This window comes from Pyrgilauda ruficollis, unplaced genomic scaffold, assembly GCF_017590135.1.
Source record: "Pyrgilauda ruficollis isolate IOZ18807 unplaced genomic scaffold, ASM1759013v1 scaffold23, whole genome shotgun sequence".
In the NCBI taxonomy this organism is placed as follows: Eukaryota; Metazoa; Chordata; class Aves; order Passeriformes; family Passeridae; genus Pyrgilauda; species Pyrgilauda ruficollis.
The window spans coordinates 7,837,695-7,857,338 of NW_024522539.1; the positions used below are offsets into that span (position 1 = coordinate 7,837,695).

Consider the following 19,644-nt stretch of genomic DNA (forward strand, 5'->3'; position numbering starts at 1 on the left):
GTTTCTCTCGGAGCTCTGCACGCTTGTGTCTGAGATAAGGCAGCTCGCGGGAGCGCTCGGAGCCAGCCGGCACCTGCTCCGCTTGGGCATCCAGAGCGGCTCTCCCCTCTGCTGGGGCTGCTTCCCTGCCTCTGTGCTCCTGAAATACTGCCTCCAGGAGCATCTGCTGGCAGCCTGTCTAATTATACACCTCAGCTGCCAATGCTGGCAATTACCTGAACAGCTTCTAGAGGGATAAATTCGGCCGCTGTGTCTAATCGCTGTCTCTGCTTATTTTCTCCTTAGCGTGCCATGTTGTGGGGCTGTGTGTTACTGAGGGCTTTAGGCTGAAGCAGAAGGTTTAGGTGCATGGGAATACATGCAATTATGAGAAAAGTGCAGCTTTGGGAATTTGCAGCCATTTTGGGGGGTATATACAAGTCCTGGCAGCCCTCGGTTTCACATGCTATTAACAGAAGCTGTTCTTAGCATCATGTGGGTGAGTTTGGCTTAGAACAATTGGAGATAGAGTCTGGAGATGGAAAGAGCTGTAAAATGTATATATATACTGTGATAATTACATTTCTGTTTTCTTTTAGGCTGGAATGATCATCGATAACGGCGTTAAAACCACCCCAGCCTCTGCCAAGGACAAAAGACCTATCCTGACACTGATTTCTGGGAGGTAAAGTGTTTTGCATAGTTTGATGTGGAAAAGACTTCTCTAAAACACTGACTGAAAGCTATGAAATTGCTCCAGGGAAGCTCAAAAGAATCATTGCAATGCCTTTGGGGTGGCTCTTTTTGAGGAAAGGTCTTCACTTAGGTGCACCTTGCCATTTCTGACTTCATCTCTTCATTTCCCTTTATAAGACACCCTCAACACCCACACTCTTCTGGTTTCATCCTCGTTCTTTAGCTCTGAGCTGAGCTGGTGTAGATACTACATCTGCTCTAGGGTGTTCCATTGATTTTTAAATTTTTTACATAAGGAAGGAAATTCACTGCCTGGTCAACAGTCCCTCTGGGCAGAAGTTGCTGCAAGAGTTTCTTAGGAATAAGAAATTTGAGTATTTCTTGGGAATGCTATTAATTTTGTTCATTCTTTTAGAACCTGCTTGAAAAGGGAGTGCTTATGTCATGAAGCTCATGCTTTGATTTCAGATTTCAGTCTAGTCCCAAATCTGATGCTGCAGTAACAATCACAATTAAATACACAGAGCAATCCTTCATTTCTGCTGCTGTGCACAGCCTCTCTGTGGTGTAATGGAGCACTTTAAAAATAATGGAAACCTCTCTCTAGACTGTATCATACCAGCAGACCTTCTGTGGTCTGGTGGCTTCTGAGACCCCACTCTTTCCCCAGAGCTGTCCCCAGAGGAGGCTGAGGAAAGGGCTGCACTTGCACCCTTGTATCTCATTACAGGTTGAGTCTGGCTCTTAGTTACCAACCCCCAGACATGCAAAAGGACTTAAATACTCTCAAATTTCGTAGTTTCTTTCCCAACAGACCAATTGCCTCCAGTCGCACCCTAACCTACATTCCCCCACAACTGCATTTCTTGACAGAAGAAACCATGTGAGGGAGAGAAACCTGCTGAAAGCCTCTGCTCAGCAGGGGAGAATGACAACTCTGTCTCCTTCTCATCTCTGGGGTGTGGGTTACCCAGACTACTGTAGTCATGCACTGGGCAAGCATTACAGGGGTGGGATCCATCTTCCTTCCCAGGAGAGCCCAGCCAGGAGCTCAGATATCAGTTATCCACATCACCCCAGCGCCCTGGCTAGAGCTGATGCTAAAGATGTTCAAAAGTGAATGTTATTTACATTATTTAAATGCTCAGTTAGCTGAAGCGATTAATTAAATGGTAAAAGTAGCTGCTTAAAAAAAACTTAAGAGCAGCCTGCTCTTGGGAGCCTGATGCTGCTTTTCCATGCAGCTGGACACATGCCTTGGGGAACTGCCTGCTGCCACAGGCACAGTTAGTGGTTAGAAAAGGCAATTTCTCCCTTGCCATACAAGGGCAAGAATGGCCCTTGGAAGCCAAACAATTCATAATGCAGTCATGGTTGTGCTTGGGGATTACCCAGCAGCATAAACTGCAGCTCAGATTATTTATTCCATTTTCCACCTTTCACATGTCAAGACTGAACTGAATAAATAACTAAAGTTGGGCTGGCTGGAGCAAACTGTGAGCTGGGCTGGACAGTGACAAGAGTTGGAGAGATTATTCTGCATTCAGTAACAGCATTAAATGTCCAAGTCAAATTCTGGACCCTGTAGTGTTCCTCCAGTTATCATGAATGTGAATGAAATTAGAATCCATCTCAAAATATCTGTACTTTACAATGCCTGGGGAATTCACGAGAGCTGATACTAAATCTGTCTCTGAAAGTAAATTCACAGTGATGAAGCTGCCAAAGCAATATTCATTTATTGGAACCCTATCAGCCTGATGCTCAGTCTTAGATTGATATGATGGCTTATTAAGAAAAGCAAAGTGCTATTGAATATCTGTTAGCAATTTGACAGCTTGGCCTCGCTATCCATGGTGAGGAATGAATTTTAATCTCTGGACCATCCGTTGCTGGCACTGAGTTGGATACTCATCTGTCAGGTTTTCTAAGCTGTGTAGTGTGATGGAGGATGCTACTCCAAGAGTAGAAAGGAGCCTCAGGATGGGGTAAATGACAGCCAAGCTCAGCATCACCTTGCTCAGATCCTGTGGCCCAAGCAGTGGCTGTCAGGGAGCAGCTGAGGGCACACATGGCTGCAGTTTCTGCTTCTCTCTGCTTTTTTTTCACCAAAGCGGGCCAATATTTCATCATACTGAGAACTTCAGGGTTACTAAATCTTGTACGTGTGTCCTGTGTAGTGGGAGTAGTGAAGGACATACTCTCAGCCCCTCTCCAAGATTTTTAAATTCCTTTCCACAGCAAGAAAAATTTGGCAGTGGTACTCATGGCCACAGTATAGCCAGAGTTAGGAGATAAGAATGCTCAAAAGGGAAAACAAAAGGATATTTATCTAAATAACAGGAACATGCTAAAGGATAGCAGCAAGAGATTAAAAAAATATCTGGAACATTTGGGAGCAATAATAAACTTTCCATGCTTTCAGCAATATATCAGCAATACAATACCAGAAAGGTGAAAGGAAACTTGGAGCAGGTCTTTACAACTGCCTTGCCTGGACCTTCCTTTCCTTGGCAGCTGGGCCTGGCCATCACAGCTTGGGCAGACACACTATGTGGATGGAGTGTGGTCCCAAAGCTGTTCCTGAGTTACCATAAAGCAGATGTTTAGCAGGGCCATGCAGGCAGCAAGGCCGCCTTCCCTCGCCAACCTTTCCTCTCTCCTTCTGGTTGCAGGTACAGCCCACACAAGGATGCTGATCCTTTGAAGCCCAGGGAACCTGCAATAATTGAGGGCTTTATTGCCTACAAGAATCAGGATCACGGGGCCTGGCTGCGAGGTGGAGATGTGTGGCTGGACAACTGCCAGTGAGTTTTGCCTTATTTCAACTCTCAGAGTTCAGCCTGGTGTTTATGGCAAGCATAGCTGTGGTTCAGACTATTTATATCGCTTTGCACCTTTCATATGGCCAAGACTGAAATGAAGATGGAATGTTAAGCCACCACAGGCATTATTTTACACAAACAAAACCTGCTTTGTCTGAGCTGAGCATCCCTCAGGTTGTTTCTCTGTGCAATGCTGACAAATTGTCACAATACACACACATGCAAATAACTAAAAATAAAACCTAATTTTTTTAATATTAAAGATGAGATGCTGACCAGCAACAAATTGTCACAATACACACACACAGATACACAGATGCAAATAACTAAAAATAAAACCTAATTTTTTTAATATTAAAGATGAGGTGCTTTGAAAAGAAAACAGTGAAATGCACCACCTTTCCTGGCTCAGCCTGATCACAGATCAGTTTTATGTGGTTCAGTGTAATGCTGAATAAGCAGGTACTGATGAAGCAGACATACAACTATGCATCACAGCAGCAAGTGTGTGTTGTGCTCTTTGAAGGCCATTTCCTGCCCTGGCCAGAGCTGATATTTGTTTTGCACTTGAAAACAGATGACCTGCTGCAGTTTCTGTTTCTGAGCCAGGCTCCTGATTTCAATCCTAGCGAAGAGGAGAAAAAGGAAAAAGCCCCTTTCGGAGGGATATTGTGATAACCCTGGTGGGAATGGCTGCCATGCTGATATCTGGTGTCCAATTCCCAGCCAGAGCTGCATTACCTTCCAGTGACCCAAACCTCTTAAAGCAACCAGTGGGATAAGCTGGCAGTAGTGCTGGTGAGAATGGGGCTGTAGCAGAAAACTCAGAAATGTCATTTTGAGCAATACAGTTTGTGTTTCTTATGACCCACAAGAATCCACCCCGCTCCACGGCCAGCAGGTGTTGCCCTCACAGATCCCACTCGGTCACTGGGACATTTGCATTGCTGAATATCCTTTGCTGGAGCAAAGGCAGGGTGCTAAATCACCAAGTGCTTTATGAGTTTCCAGCAGCAAATCTCTGAGTGTGTGTGAATTGGAGGAAGCAGCCATCAAACTGTAATTGTCTTTATAGCCAGAGTAATTTCCTTTTCTATGGCTAGAATCTAATTTATGTATCCCATTAACAGGGACAGCGTTAATGTGGCCTGCAGGGAAGCAAGGAGGTGATAGGGTGGGAAGGGCTGCCACCTACAGACAGCAGCACAGTGAGGGGATCAGCTCCCAAACTACTGGCAGGATCAGTGACAGACGTGGGAGGTGATGCTGGTGTGAAGTCACCATCAAGACTGACTCGAACTATCAATTCATTGCAGCATTTCTCTAAGCAGCAGTCAAGGACCAACATCTGTTATTTATCTTATATTGAAATTTCAGCAAAATAGAAAGATATTCTGATTTTTTAAAATTATTATTTTTAAATAAGGAAGCTCTGATCTCTGTATTCCTGTTGAGGAAAGAGAAGCCAAGCTGCTCTTTTTTTATTACCTTGCAAAGCTCTTTTATGGAAACATTTTGTGAAACATGAGGACAGGGAAGCACAGTGTGTAAAGCAAAGCACCATTAAATAATAAAAGCTGGTTGGAGTGGGAGATAAGCATGATTCTTTTATCTACCAGAGAAAAGTGTGTGATCATTAGACAAAGGGATAAAGCTTTATCAGGCAAATAAACGATGGCTAGTAATCACCATCTTAACCCAGCTGGAGCAATCAGGTGTGTGTCTGCTGCTTCATGTGATCTGCAAATTCTGCAAGATGTGCCAAAAGAGATCTTCTAAAACTGGAATGGGAACAAGTCTGGAAAAACCCGAGTTCCCCTGAGCACAGTAATTAAACCCTGCTGTTCCCCACTAGTTTGCTTGCTATAGTTTGACATGATGAACCAAAGCAGCCCCGAATCTCTTCTGAAGCATCTCTCTTCTCTTGGCAGGTTTGCTGACAACGGCATTGGGCTGACCTTGGCGAGGTAAGTGTGGCAGGGCTGCGTGCCAGCCTGGGCACGGGGCTGGCTGTCAGCAGCCCTTTCACCTCCAGCCCTTTCTTCTCAGCGGTGGGACCTTCCCTCACGACGACGGCTCCAAGCAGGAGATCAAGAACAGCCTGTTTGTGGGTGAGAGTGGAAACCTGGGCACTGAGACGATGGACAATGAGATCTGGGGGCCTGGAGGTCTGGATCACCGGGGAAGGACCCTGCCCATCGGCCCGTAAGTTCAGCTCAGCACATCAAAGCACTCACAGTTCCCACTCCCAGCACAAATCCAGCCCAGTGTGGTTTCCTCAGCGCTGTTCAGTTTAATAACCATTACACAGAAAGGATTTAATTTCATGTTTCCCAGTCCCAGAGTCCTCACTGTGCAGCTGCTGCTGGCAGGTACATCCTTGCAGGCTGCCAAGACAGATTAAGCTCCTCTTTCTTTCCCCCTCCCCTTTGCAAGGAGAGGACAGCAAGAGCACTCTGTGCTAGCAGGGCACCTCTGTCTGTGTGATCAGCAGTGCTGAGCAATGAGCTGAGCTCCATCAGCTGCCAGGAAGGCTCACAGAAACCCCTTCCTGGGCTTGCATGTGCTCATGTGTGTGCTCAGTGCTGCTGTTACTGTTTACTGCAAAGGACTTTGATGCCTTTGTTAAGGAGTTTTGAAATGGCCAATGAACGTCATGTGTAGCCTCCTCCTAGACCTCAGTCCTACAGATTGGTTTGCAAGTGCAATGCTTTTACTTCCTAAAACCAAAATTATTCTCACAGTAGCCCCACAGTGAGCAAACAGCTCAGCTGATGCTCTTCTGCCATATTGCAGGCTCAATTTTGCTGTCAGCAGTGATGCTGGAGACTTATTATAAACTATACCAATAATGAAAACCCATTCTGCTATGACTCTTCTAATATCCTTTACACATCTGTGGACATATCTCATCTTGGATGTTGTATGCAGAAACTCAGAACAAATGCACTGGAGCAGGCAGGAATTCTCTAAGGGATCATATGAGGAAGGGATCAAATTTATTTATCATAAGTGAAATTTGAAATGTCTTATCTTAGCCTCTTAAAGACCTTAAGCATCTTGTTAATTTAATTGGTATGAAAATGGTGTCTTCTTTACCTTGCAACAAATATCAGAAAAGGCTGGTAAAGATTAATTAATCTGCCCCATCAACTCTTCACAGCTCTATAGATTGTAGGACCTTTCCTTGTTTTCAAAAACATTTTTTTGTTGCAGTTGATTTGCAATGCTTCTCTCCAAATCCCTTAGAAAGATATGGTGGGACTTCTTTTAGCCCTGCCATTACTCAGCCCAAGGAGTCTGCACAGCTCTGCTGAGTTTCAGGTTTCACTGCTGCAGAACTCATTTCTGATGGCAAACATGAATTTATTCATCTTTAGCTCAGTCCTTTGGCATTGCTGTTACTTCCTTCCCTGGAGAAGTACAGGCTAAATAAAGATGATCTGTTCAACACGAGAGAACTTGAGCTGAACTTGCAAGGATAAGAGAGCTGAGAAGAAGGGAAATCCCTTCTCTTCCAAAGCAGGAACTTAGGAGTCATCCTATGGCCTGCAAGACGTGAAAGCAGCCACAAAACAAGTGCTGTGGGACCGTGCGTGTCTAGAATACATCTCCTCCTGATGCTAACGTGCCATGACCAAGTCTGTCTGTATTTCAGGGATTTCCCCATCCGAGGGATTCAGTTCTACGACGGGCCCATCAACGTCCAGAACTGCACGTTCCGCAAGTTTGCGGCGCTGGACGGGCGGCACACCAGTGCCCTCGCCTTCCGCCTCAACAACGCCTGGCAGAGCTGCCCCAACAACAACGTCACCGCCATCCGCTTCGAGGATGTCCCCGTGAGTCACCCTCCCCAGACAGCCCCCGTGCCTTGGAGATGGGGGTGTGGGCAAAAAGGAGCAAAGCTTGCTGGTTGTCTTTGCCAGAAGTCTAACAGCGAAAAGGAAGAGGAAATGTGATGGGTGCAGTGACAAAAAGATCCAATTGTCTGTCAGGTTTGCAGCAAAACAGGTGCAGGGAACAGTTAAAAAAAAACCCCAAAATTATTTCCATTTCTGTATGGCTCAGAAACTGAAGAATCAGCCCCCTTTTATTTTCAACAGTGGTATAATATTAAAGCAACAGAAGGAAGTCTGTTCTGGAAGGTCTGACTGACCTAGAAGCAGAAAATACTGATTTTGGGGAACAGCCAGTGAAACTGAGCTGATGCAGGATAATTCTGCAGCCCTGCACACCAGGGTAATTCCAGACTCCAGTTCTGCAGACATAAATGAGAGCAGAGTCCAGCCAAAAGGGGTTTGCCAAATTTTGAATTGCAGTATGAGCCTCTGGGTGCTGGTCTGAACCCGTCCTGGGGCCTGTTCTTTTGAGTTATTTTTGTATTTACCCACAAGAATACGTGCTAACTGTTTCGCTGAGGTTCACCTTTAGCAGCTATTAAATCCAGCTGCCAAACAATACAAACAAATAAATAGATAAAGTGGTTGGGCTGAAATTATTTATATTGCCTAATTTTCAAAAAATTAGCAGGCTTTCTCACAGGTCAGGAAAAGTGCTGACCAGTGCCAAATATGATGGGAAAGGCAAATTCCCCTAAAATTGTTGGTTGGTCACTCTCACGTTGCACAAGGCAGGCTGGTAACATGACATTTATTTATGTTGGATAAAAATATCAGTCAGAAGTTGCCTGAGCAGCCATTTCCCAGGGCTGACTGTTTCCCACATTGGTATGACTTCATGTGGCCTGGAACTTTGAAACTGTGCTAGCAAACAATGAGTGAAGTGGCTCTTGTGAAATCACCCCATCTCCTGAACCTCCCTCCAGAATTTTAAGACAAACCTTCCTGCTGGTGGGGCTGAAATTGTGGTTTTTTTTAGCCTTTCCCCCATGGTCAGCAGGGAAATGTGTGTCTGCTCTGCCTGACAAGTCAAACACACCTTTTAAGTCAGAAAATGGGTAATTTGAGCCATTGTAGTGACCAAGGGCATCCTTTTGTTGTACTCTAAGTGATGAATTCCTTTCTGGAGATGTAATTTGTTCCAATACTTTGTTTAGATTACTTCAAGAGTCTTCTTTGGAGAACCTGGCCCGTGGTTCAATGATCTGGATATGGATGGTGACAAAACATCAGTTTTTCATGATGTAGATGGTTCTGTGTCAGAATACCCAGGCTCATACCTGATCAAAGAAGACAACTGGTTAATCAAGCACCCTGACTGCATTGACGTGCCCGACTGGAGAGGCTCCATCTGCAGCGGGCACTTTGCACAGGTAAGGCTGCTCACCTTGCAGTGTCATTATCACTCTGGTTTGTTTAAAATTTCTTGGCACTTTAAAGCTTGACCTGTAGAAATGGACTTTCTTCAGAGTGCTCAGTGTTTATTTATCGGCGTGTCTGCACAGGTGGCTTTGAACATGAGAAATACTGTGGTGTATTTTCTGAAACCTTGGCCTTGGCTGCTGACAGCTCCAACAAGTTCTGCCTGAACCCTCCTGAGAGCTCCGTGGGCATTCACAGATTAATATTCATAAATCCATGGGCTGTCAGCTAGTTATTTTTCCCTGATTTATGGAGGGAAGTGTTGCCCACAGTGTTATGGGAAATGTGCTGATGAGTTGAAATTAGATTTCAGCTTTCATGGTGTTTCATCCTGTGTGTGACCACCAAACCATTCTTCCCACCACAGGAGCCCTGAGTGCTGCTGCCATGAGAGTCCTCACTCTCCTCTGCTGAGAGGGCCTGGCTTTGTCTTGTGTGTAGCAACAGTTGGGGTTTTTTGTGTATAGTGCCCCTACAGCCAATTTCTAACCACTGAACTGGGTTTCAGCCTTCTGAAATGCAGACAGAAGGATCCTTGTTCAGCACAAGTCAGATGTCTGAGGTAGATACTGTCCTGCTGCTGAGGGTTGCGGGATGCTGTGGAATATCTCAGCCCTGCTGCAGCCTCTGGCATGTGCACTTGAACTCAGTGGATGAGGAAATGAGCCTTTTTTTTTTTTTTTTCCCTGAAAATCGTTTGCTTTGTTGAAATGGAAGCCTAAGAAATTGAACATAAGTGAACAGCCCACAGGTTCCTGCCCAGCACACAGGACTTGCTCCAGCTCACATCTATTGAGTATCTGAACCTTTCACTGTAGTTCATTAAACCCTTGGTGATCTTTTTTTTTGTTTGGTTGGGGTTTTTTTCCATCTAGATGTACATCCAAGCCTACAAGCCAGCCAACCTGAAAATGAAAATAATAAAAAATGACTACCACAATCACCCACTCTACTTGGAAGGGGCTTTGAGCAAAAGCACTCATTACCAGCAGTATCAGCCAGTTGTAACTCTGAGGAAAGGCTACACCATCCACTGGGACAAGACAGCCCCTGAAGAGCTGGCCATATGGCTCATCAACTTCAACAAGTGAGTGAACTGAATCCCAGCATTCCAGTACAGTCATGTAACTGCACATTTTTAATGGGTGAGGTCATCACCTCATGAGCTCTTCCAGAATGAACATGCCTGTTACAGGAAGTCCATTGAGTTCATCTTTTCATGAGCCATCTCAGGTTCCTGTTTCCTCCCCCAGGAAGCTCTGTAAGATAACACAGTTCATTTTTGGAGCTTCAGAGCTAATTCATTCCTGGTGCATGGAAATCACAGGTGTAGAAGTCAGGAGCAGATCTGCCCTAATTGCTTAACTAACCTATGGTTGTTATGTCTAATTTATGTTGCATTAATCCATTCTAAACCATGAAAATTTTAACTGGACAGCAAAAAACTTTTTGTAAATTATTTAGTTTGGCTTCTAGCTTGCCCAGGAAAAGAATAGTTATGCTATAACTCGTTACAATGTGGTCCTTTGCTATTTTTAGGAATGACTGGATCCAAGTAGGGTTTTGCTATCCTAAAGGGACGACATTTTCCATTCTCTCAGACATCCACAACCGTCTCTTGAAGAAAACATACAAAACTGGCACCTTCTACAGAACCTCCCAAATGGAGAAACTGGAGCACAGATACCCCACCAAAGGGTACTACTACTGGGATGAGGACACTGGGTAAGACAGCAGGCCTTGCTGCCTTGGACACTGCTTTGGGAATGCTGCTGGAGCTGTGAGCTGTTTGCCTCATGCCACTAGCGGGGATCGCAACCAAACCAGGAAGGTTTTCTGGGAATGCGACCAGTGTTTAATTTTCCTGGGACTCCCAGGCCTGCCACTCATTCACAGCCTCTGCTGCACTGCCAATTACTCTGGGAAAGGCCTTTCCAAGTTAGAAAAGGAAAAAAGAAAAAAAAAAGAGAAAGACAAAAGCAAGTGCCGACTACAAAACTTAACTGAAGACATGCACAGCCCTTATTGTTTTGAACAAAAACTATTTATAAACACCATAACAAGGATGCACAGGAATTAAGTGCAAAGCCTGTTGTTTTAAAGGATTAAAATAAAGGGAAAGAAAGAAAGACCTAAAATACAAAGCATGTATTTCTACATATGTATCACCATGGAATAGAGCTCAGAAGGTGTTCAGGTGCTATCTGATTTCTCTGTTTTACTTTCCATAATACTCCCTAAACCATTTCTGGGATGAGTGTTCCCTTTTATTTGCATGTGGGATGTTGGGCACTATAAAACACAGGGCCAAGGGCTGCAATGAAAATTATTGTAAACCATAGGAAAGAGACCACCAAAACAGTATGTTTTTGCATAAAATGTTTGAAGGACGCTGTTTATTTTTTTTTCCTGCCTGCAGGTTGCTGTTTCTGAAACTCAAAGCTCAAAATGAGAAGGAGAAGTTTGCTTTCTGCTCTGTAAAGGGCTGTGAGAGAATAAGAATCAAAGCTGTGATCCCAAAGACAGCTGGTGTCAGCGACTGTGAAGCCACAGCCTACCCCAAGTACATTGAGACACCAATAGTGGAAGTGCCAATGCCAAAGAAGCTCTCCAGTGCACAACTGGTAAAGCAGCTGCTTTCTTATCACAGAATCATTGCTCATGTAAATCTGGCACATATTGAGCCCACAGATAGAGAAAAACTTTGTGCCAGGGTCAGCATATGCTGTGCCTGATTTTCTGAAATGGTTCAGGCGGGTGAAATAATATGGAACAGATTCTTGGAATGTATGGAGAGCCATTGCAAGCTGTATACTTGTTCTTTTGGGGCTCTGATGTGACGTGCTGGTCTTGAAAGCACAGGGTGAAAACTGATGAGCTGGAGACAGGTTGGTCCAGTGGATGTGATTTTGGAGCCTCCAGCTCCTCCAGGCTGTAAGGACAGCAGTGACAGACAGGGGACTGAATAGTAGAGTTGAATTATTGTCATTTATATAATGCATAACACAATCTCCAGTATGCAGTCTGGTTCTGGGGGAGGAATTGGGGTATTTATCTGTTATTTGGGTTTTTTCACTCATCGCCCTTGAAACAGGAATACACAGCAAAGCCTTGGAGAATTATGTGTCAGTTCTGCAAAGTAAGAATCACTCTGTCATTCAGTGAAACAGCTTAACTGGTGACAGGATGAGCAGAGAGGTTACCATTGTGCCCAGTTTCATAAGGAATTTAATTTGGCAGGTCAGTGCTTATTAGGTAGCTTCCTTGTTGATTGAATTTCAGGGTTTGAAATGTTTTCAATGAAGACACAGCATTCAGGTAATGGACATTCTCACTAGAAAATCTGGGGTTTTTTGTTTTGCAAGCAGAAGACCAAGGACCACCTAATTGAAGTGAAAATAGAAACATACAAGAAACAGTACTTCCACCTGAAGGATGACTTTGCATACATTGAGGTGAGCAAATCCTCTCAATGAACTTAATGGGGTGCAATTCTACACCACTTGCTTTATCATCACGGAAAACTTGCTTACAAAGTTACCATGGAGAGTTAAATTTGGGTCATTTCTGCTTTGTATTTTGGGGGAAAAAAAAAGGGCAGTATCTTGTCCTGATAGGCAGGATAGTAGGATCTCAGAGACCTGGAATTCTGCCCTTTGAAGCAAACAGCAGTCCCGTGACTCAAGACTATCAGTGCTTCTTATAGGTGGTTGTTTGCAATTGTGTTACTGTGAGAGATGAAGAATGTTTTTCCCCCTGCCCAGGTTGATGGTGTCAGGTTTTTCCTCACTGAAGAGGGCATCCAGCTGGTTGTGATTGATGGACACCATGGAAAAGTTGTTGATCGAGTAACATTCAAAAACTCCATTCTACAAGGAATCCCAGCACAGATAGAGAATTATGTCAACAACATCAAAGATCAGTGAGTAAATAATCTGTTCTCACTAAGGTGCAATGTACAAGAATGCATAACACTCGTCTTTTTCTTGGATTTTATCACCCAACATGGGCCAGACACCCAACAGCAGAACAATACACCCAATGTATTTTTGTGCCTGATGACTCCAAAAGAGCCCAAATGTGTGCAGGGCATGCAGGCAGCAGCAGGATGCACACTCTGATTCAGGGACTGATTGAGCCCCAGATACTGTGCAGGGCTGCACGTGATTGATAAACTGCAGAGCTGCATTTATGTTGTGGGTTATAGACAAACTGCAGACTTAAATTCACAAACAAGGGAGGAAAGTGCTCTGACTCTTCACCCATTTACACACCTCTTTGTTTCCTTCAGCTCCATAGTGCTGGTGACATCTAAAGGAAGATTCATTTCAAGAGGACCATGGACTAAAGTACTGGAGAAACTTGGAGCAGGAGAGGGTTTTAGGTTAAAAGGTAACCAGTTTTTAAAAACCCATTTCTAACCTCCCATTATTCTAGTAAAGGGATATTTTTTCTGCTTCTGAACTTTGCCTTGCTTGTTTCTATCATCACGTGCTCAAACATCCTGGAACCAGTAATTTATTTATTCAGGAATGTTGTATCCACTGCAGCTTTGGGTAACATGCTCTGTTTAAAACTGTAAATAGAAAAAACACACTGGCCATTCTTCTTAGAAGTAAATAATTCAGGAGATTTGATTTTCCAGATTAAGTTTAGATGAAAAGACTTTTTAATAATAGAAATATTGAGTCTTTTTACTCACTAAATGCCCCAAACCAGGATTTTTTATTTGTCTGTATTTGTTTTTAGCTGGTTTTCTCTTGAAACATTCTGACTTGATGGCACAAAGCATGTTGATTTCAGAGCATCACATACTGCATTAGAGTACAGCTCCACGTGCACATTGCTGCAATCAGCTCTGCCAGCTTTTGGCATGATTCCATCTGTGTGTGTGTGCATGTTACACACATGGCTCTTGCGCACCTGCAGCCCTCCAGCCATCAGGTGTAGCCATGCACACAGGTGGGTTTCTGGTGCAGTCCTGGCACACTCCAAACACATTTGCTCTGATTTGCAGAAAAAATGGCTTTTGTCGGCTTCAAAGGCAGCTTCCGCCCCGTCTGGGTGAAGCTGGTCACGAACGAGGACTCGGCCAAAATCTACCAAGCGCTGCCAATTCCTGTGGTGAAGAAAATGAAGTTGTGAGGACACCCTGCTGTGCCTGCTGGCCGCCAGCACCGCCCCGTGGGATGGACGGACAAACGGACGGACGGACGGACTACTGACCGCTCTGCGCTGGCCTCGCCCGCCCGCGCCACCGGCGTAGCATTTTGTTGTTGTTGTTGCTGTTCAAAAAGAAATCTCACTGTAAGTAGCTGGAGGGGCCACACGTGAGAGCGGAGCCTGGCGCTGTGGCCAGCGGGTGCTCGGGGCCGCCGGGCCGGGCTGGCTCGGGCGCTGAGGCCGCTCTGGCGGCACCGAGCGAGGCCTGGGCTGTTCCTGCAGGCGCTGCTTCTGCCAGCGCTCCTGGGACACACTGGTGTTCGTGCTGCCTCGTGAAGGGGAGCTCTTGGTCTGAAGACCGCCAAGGATTGTTGCTTCCACCATCCTCTAAGGTGACTTTTCCTTTTCCGTAGTGTAACTAGCTGCTCTACGCAGACTGGAATGCCAGTTCAAAGACTGGTTGACAATCTGGTGGAGAAAGAGTGGATTTGAGTGATTTCCTGGGTGCTGGGAAGTGTAACTGGACAGTAAGCATTTCCCCTAAAGCTTCTGTGAGGTTTGGTCAAGCTCTTTGGGGTGTGTGTTGTACATGCAGCCCACGGCACATAGTTGGGGAAGAAATGACAGAAGGAGTGGACAAAACATGCCAGCAGAGACTGATGGAACCACCTATTCCTGCTTCCTCAGAAAACCACGTTTTTCCTATGGATCAAGGAGTTTTAATAGTGGCTGTGCAAACAGGAAATTTTCCTTCAACAAGCAGCTGCAGGCTAGAAGGAGAGCAATGTCAATTAGCACATGTATTTTCTCAGCCTTTCCCATTCAGCCTTTCCCTCTGTATAATGACATGCAGAATCAGTTTATGGTTGCCAGCTAATGCCATCCCAGTTCAGGGCCTCTAATTTTTGACTGGGAATACTGGGACTTACCTTATTCAGCATCAAATAGGGTGAGCTGCCCTCACCTTTCCCAGGACATCAGGGGGAACAGGATCAGACTGCTCTGCTGTGTGTTGCTTTCTGATCCTGTCTTCAGGCTAAAGATATTATGTCTTGGTCCTCCTGTAAGAGTTACATGAGACCTGGATGAGGTCTTTCCAGGAGGCTGAAGAATTAAAGTGGGAATCCCAATGCACTAGTTGGATGTCTTGTACCTCCTTTCCCTCTGCTTCTAACGAAGACCTGGGTAATGATGGCAGATCAGAGTGGATCAGGACTTCACAGGGGCATCTCTTGAAGGTGGGATGTTAACATTACCTTGTAAAACACTGAAAGCATTTCTAGTGTTCAGTGATATTTCTGTCAGCTGCTCCAAAATACCACACAGGCATTTCTGGAGGCTGTGGCTGTTCTAAGAAATCTGAGGGCAGGGGGGAAGTGTGAAAGACATCATGACAAGCTTTTAAAAAATGTCAATCTTGCCAGTAAGACTTGGGTTTATTTCCCCACTTTATCTCTGCCTGTCCCCACTGCCACATAAATTATTCCAATTGCTGATGGCTACTTTGTTTGTTAATTAGGTTTTTCTTTTTCCCCACAGTATCAAAAATGTTACCTTGAAGTTAGACTAAAAAGAAAGGATTTTGTTTGTCATTCCAAAGGCTGTGCAGATACTGGTTTAGATAAGTTGCTCTGAATGTCAAAGCAAGCATGAACAAAATTTAGATATACTGTAGGTTACATTCCACTCAAGCCTCTCCTGGGTTTTGAAACTGGAAATGTTCTTTTCAGACTTGCTACAAAATTGTTTTGAATTCACTGAATGTCACGTGTATTGTATTTAACAAAAAAAAAAAAAAAAAAAAAAAAAAAAAAAAAAAAAAAAAAAAAAAAAAAGAGCCAAGCATTCCCTCCCAGCTTCCCAACAAGAGTCTGGTAATGAATGCTCCTTATGCTCCTTAGGCATTTGTGCCGTTTGCAGAGTGAATGGGCAACATTTAAAAAAGGCAAATAAGGTGGGTTGTTTATTCCCCAAAATTCTTATGATAGTTTGGGGATTTCACAAATTATTCCATGAAAGAGTCAGTCTCACTGGTGTTTCAACCATGATCATCCAAAACATTTATCTGATGTCCTGTGATGGCCACAACAGTGCCAGATCCATGAAGCCAAGGGAAGAGACTAACAGGAATTCCCCTGGGTCAGCCAGTTTGGGTTGTCTAAACCTTTTCCCTGCCCTGAGCCAGTGCTGTTGTTTGCAGCAGTTTTGGTGGAACACATTTGCTTCCAGGAGATGGACCAAAGCAGGAGTATTTCCTCCATGAGCACTTAGCAGATGGTGGGCAGGAAAGCCAGGCTTGGGATGTGCCTGGAGTGGGATTTGGCTTTGTACAAGCCCCAGTGCCGGGGTTGCCCTCTGCAGTGCTCCACTGGCCACAGCCATTTCCCCTCTCCTGCTCCCTCTAAGAGTGTAAACACCCTGGAGCATCCCACCAGGTGGGTCTGTCCCCAAACTGCTTTGTTCAGCTTCTAGGAGCACATTGCCTTTGTGCTGAAGTGTAGCTTCTGATTTTGCTGTTTTGGGAATTCTGAGGGTGAAAGGATAAGACTTGGCTCTAGGAAAAAAACCTTTTTCTTTTCCTTTCTAAAAGATCTCACCTTATTAAGAGAGAAAACTTAAGCAGCTTGTCCTGTGATGCTGAGCCTGGCACATGGGGCCTGTTTTGGAGCTGGGGAGGGTCTCCTGCTGTGAATACCTGCAGGGAATCACTGCAGGCTGCCAGCCCGAGGGACAGCAGAGCATCGTGGCTGCGTGCAGGGAAATGCCCCTGGTGACCTGCATGGCCTGGAGCCATCTGTGTGTCCTCTGGAGGCAGGATGGAGCCTGCTGCCATCTCCAGTCAGCAAGAGCCCTGTGCCAAGTGATTCCTGTTCAGCCTCTGACTGTTCTAGAAACTCTTTTCAAAGAGTGCACACTCTGACCAGTGAATTCCCCAACTGCTCGTCCTCTGTCCTCATGAGCTGCAGTGAGCCTCTCTGCAAGGTTTGATTCCTGCAGATGTTTCCATGTTTGCCTACACAGTTGCCATTGGTGAAGTGGGGGTTTTTTGGTTGCATTTTGTTTGTTTGTCTCTTTGTTTGTTCGGATGTTTGGGTTTTATTGCCTCTGTTCAACTGCTTGTTTTACCTGTCGCCGAAACAGCTGGTCCTTTTTCGGAGTTAGATGTTTGTACATTTTCTTATAGACTTTCCAATGAAAAAAAAAGATATATTTTCTATTAATTTATTACAATGGCACTAAGACAACTAAATTGCAGACATATGAAGCATTTTTACTGGAGTTGAGCATTGTCCAGTTTGTTAAGGAGGTTGGCAATGTGTCTTTTCTGATAATCTGCTTTGCACTTGAAAGCTCTCTATGTCCACAGACCGTGGTGGTGCATTGACTGTCGGGTTTATGATGACAAGAGCTCTTGGGACGTCGTTTCCAAAAGATTGTGGCTTACAACTGAAATAACACGTAGTTGTTTGGAGTACACAATGTTTATCAAAATAAATATTCAGTGCAAATTTCTTATTTTATTTTTGTCTCCCTACTTATTTCAAAAGAGAAAAGCCAAGGGGCCAAGCATTCTCTCTCTGCATTTGCTGGCTGTTCCACACAGACCTTTCACTGCCTGGTCACAGCTGCAGGATCTGAGAGAGGCAGACGGGAAGGGAAGGAGATGGAGATGGGAAGGGGGATATTACAGCCATGGGAAAGGCCTGTATTTGGGGCAGGTGGGGCACTATGGGGTGACAGGACAGGAAAATGGAAATGCACCCAGCTCGAGGGGCTCAAAGGGAGATGTGAAGAGGGTTCCCCCCGCACTTCAACTCCTGCCATCAGTGCTGTGCCACTGCTGCCCTGTGTGTGTGTGCATGTGTACCTGTGTATTTGGGATGGCTGAGCGGATCTGTCACCTAAGATTGAAAAGCATAAAAATACAGTATAACTTAATATATTTCATAAAACATAACATGATTTAATATTTAGATTACATATTACAAAGATAATATAAATATTAAAAGAGTATTATAGACTAGAAGAGAATGGAATTGTTTATCTTGGAAAAGACCCCTAAGGTTATTGAATCTAACCATCATAACCAAGCATTCCAAAGTCCACTGTCCAGAAATGCCGCATTATAACGTATTATAGTTTATTCTATATGTATGATATAATATAATATAATATAATATAATATAATATAATATAATGTAATAATTTTTACCCGGAGCAGGCCGTTCCCTGTCCGCGGGCGCCCTCTCGCGGCCCCGGCCGGGCTCGGCTCCCGGCGCTCCCGTCCCGACCGAGCCGTGAAATTCCTGCGAGTCTCTCCCGGGCATCAAGTTCCAAACGGAGCTGTCCCAGCTCCTGCTGCCAGCTGCGAGGTGTAGGGAGGCTCCCTCCGCTGCCTCACAGAGTTTTTATTCTCCGCAGCCCCGTGGGGCACAGGGCGCTCTGTCTGTCCGTGCCCCCAGGCTCAGCGCTGTTTGTGCCGCGCTTGCGGCCTTGGCAGCAGCCGGCCATCACCCGTGCGGCCGCTGCGGTGGGCCCCGGCTTTCTCAGCCTGCAAGGGCGATCCCGCAGCTCTCTCAGGGGCTGTTCTGCCACTCCCCTTCTGAGCAAAGGATGGGAGAGGGATGTGCACAAACCAGGGCTGCAGCCACACCCTTGTTCCTTCGCAGAACCCCTTCAGGAGCTGCTGGCTGCTCCCTCAGCGTGGAGCCGGGCCCAGCCCGCACACTCACTGAATTACACTAACAACAAAACCCCAGCGAGAGCTGCAGCGCTCTGCGGGCGGATCTGTCTGCAGTTTCAGAGTGTAAGGCTCACTGGAGCGGCTCGGCACTGTCAGGACATGGGAAGGGGCCTGTGACAAGGGAACAGTGACGGGATTCAACGGGAGAGAGCCCCCGACAAATAATTCTCCCTCTTCCTTTGCCAGAGGGTGTAATGTGAGATCACAATGAAACTACCAGCCCCACCATAACCCCATCTCCTCTCCTGTGTTAGTGCAGGATGAGTAGTACAGGATAATGTTTCTTAAAGCACAAACATAATATTATAATATAGTTATAACATTATAATACTATAATAGAATATGATATAATTATTATAATACAATATAATTAATATGATATAATATGATATAATATATGATATTGTATAATATATGATATGATATAATATAAGATATTATATAATATAATATAAGATATATTATATATATATATTCACCTGAAAGCAAAGGGCCTGCCAGCTGATAGCAGCACCTAAGGAAATGAATGCAGCTCGTTTGTTTCTGCTTTCCTGTAAAAAGCTCCAGTGCTCCAGCTCCGTCTCTTGGACAGACATAATATTATAATATTGTTATAACATTATATATATATATATATAATATATATAACATTATAATATATAACATAATATATATGTATTATATCTATATATAATAATATATAATATATATTATATTATATATATATATATTCACCTGAAAGCAAAGGGCCTGCCAGCTGATAGCAGCCCCTAAGGAAATGAATGCAGCTCGTTTATTTCTGCTTTCCTGTAAAAAGCTCCAGTGCTCCAGCTCCGTCTCTTGGACACAGACTGCTCTGATTACAAATCTAAAGTTGTTTTTCTCATCCCAGAAAGTGAGGCTGTCCTGGCTTATC

General features: G+C 44.7%; 1 protein-coding gene across 1 annotated transcript in view; it reads left to right on the forward strand.

The window, feature by feature from the left end:
- Positions 1–15,659, forward strand: part of LOC121354435 (cell migration inducing hyaluronidase 1) — a 47,229-nt gene extending 31,570 nt beyond the window's left edge. The window contains exons 16-28 of the mRNA XM_041469072.1: positions 579–664; positions 3,351–3,482; positions 5,432–5,467; positions 5,550–5,705; positions 7,159–7,339; positions 8,557–8,772; positions 9,697–9,908; positions 10,361–10,546; positions 11,241–11,445; positions 12,190–12,276; positions 12,586–12,743; positions 13,113–13,213; positions 13,839–15,659. Coding sequence (XP_041325006.1) covers positions 579–664; positions 3,351–3,482; positions 5,432–5,467; positions 5,550–5,705; positions 7,159–7,339; positions 8,557–8,772; positions 9,697–9,908; positions 10,361–10,546; positions 11,241–11,445; positions 12,190–12,276; positions 12,586–12,743; positions 13,113–13,213; positions 13,839–13,966 — 1,884 coding nt within the window. The 3' untranslated portion in view covers positions 13,967–15,659. The remainder of the gene's footprint in view (positions 1–578; positions 665–3,350; positions 3,483–5,431; positions 5,468–5,549; positions 5,706–7,158; positions 7,340–8,556; positions 8,773–9,696; positions 9,909–10,360; positions 10,547–11,240; positions 11,446–12,189; positions 12,277–12,585; positions 12,744–13,112; positions 13,214–13,838) is intronic.
- Positions 15,660–19,644: the final 3,985 nt, after the last annotated feature.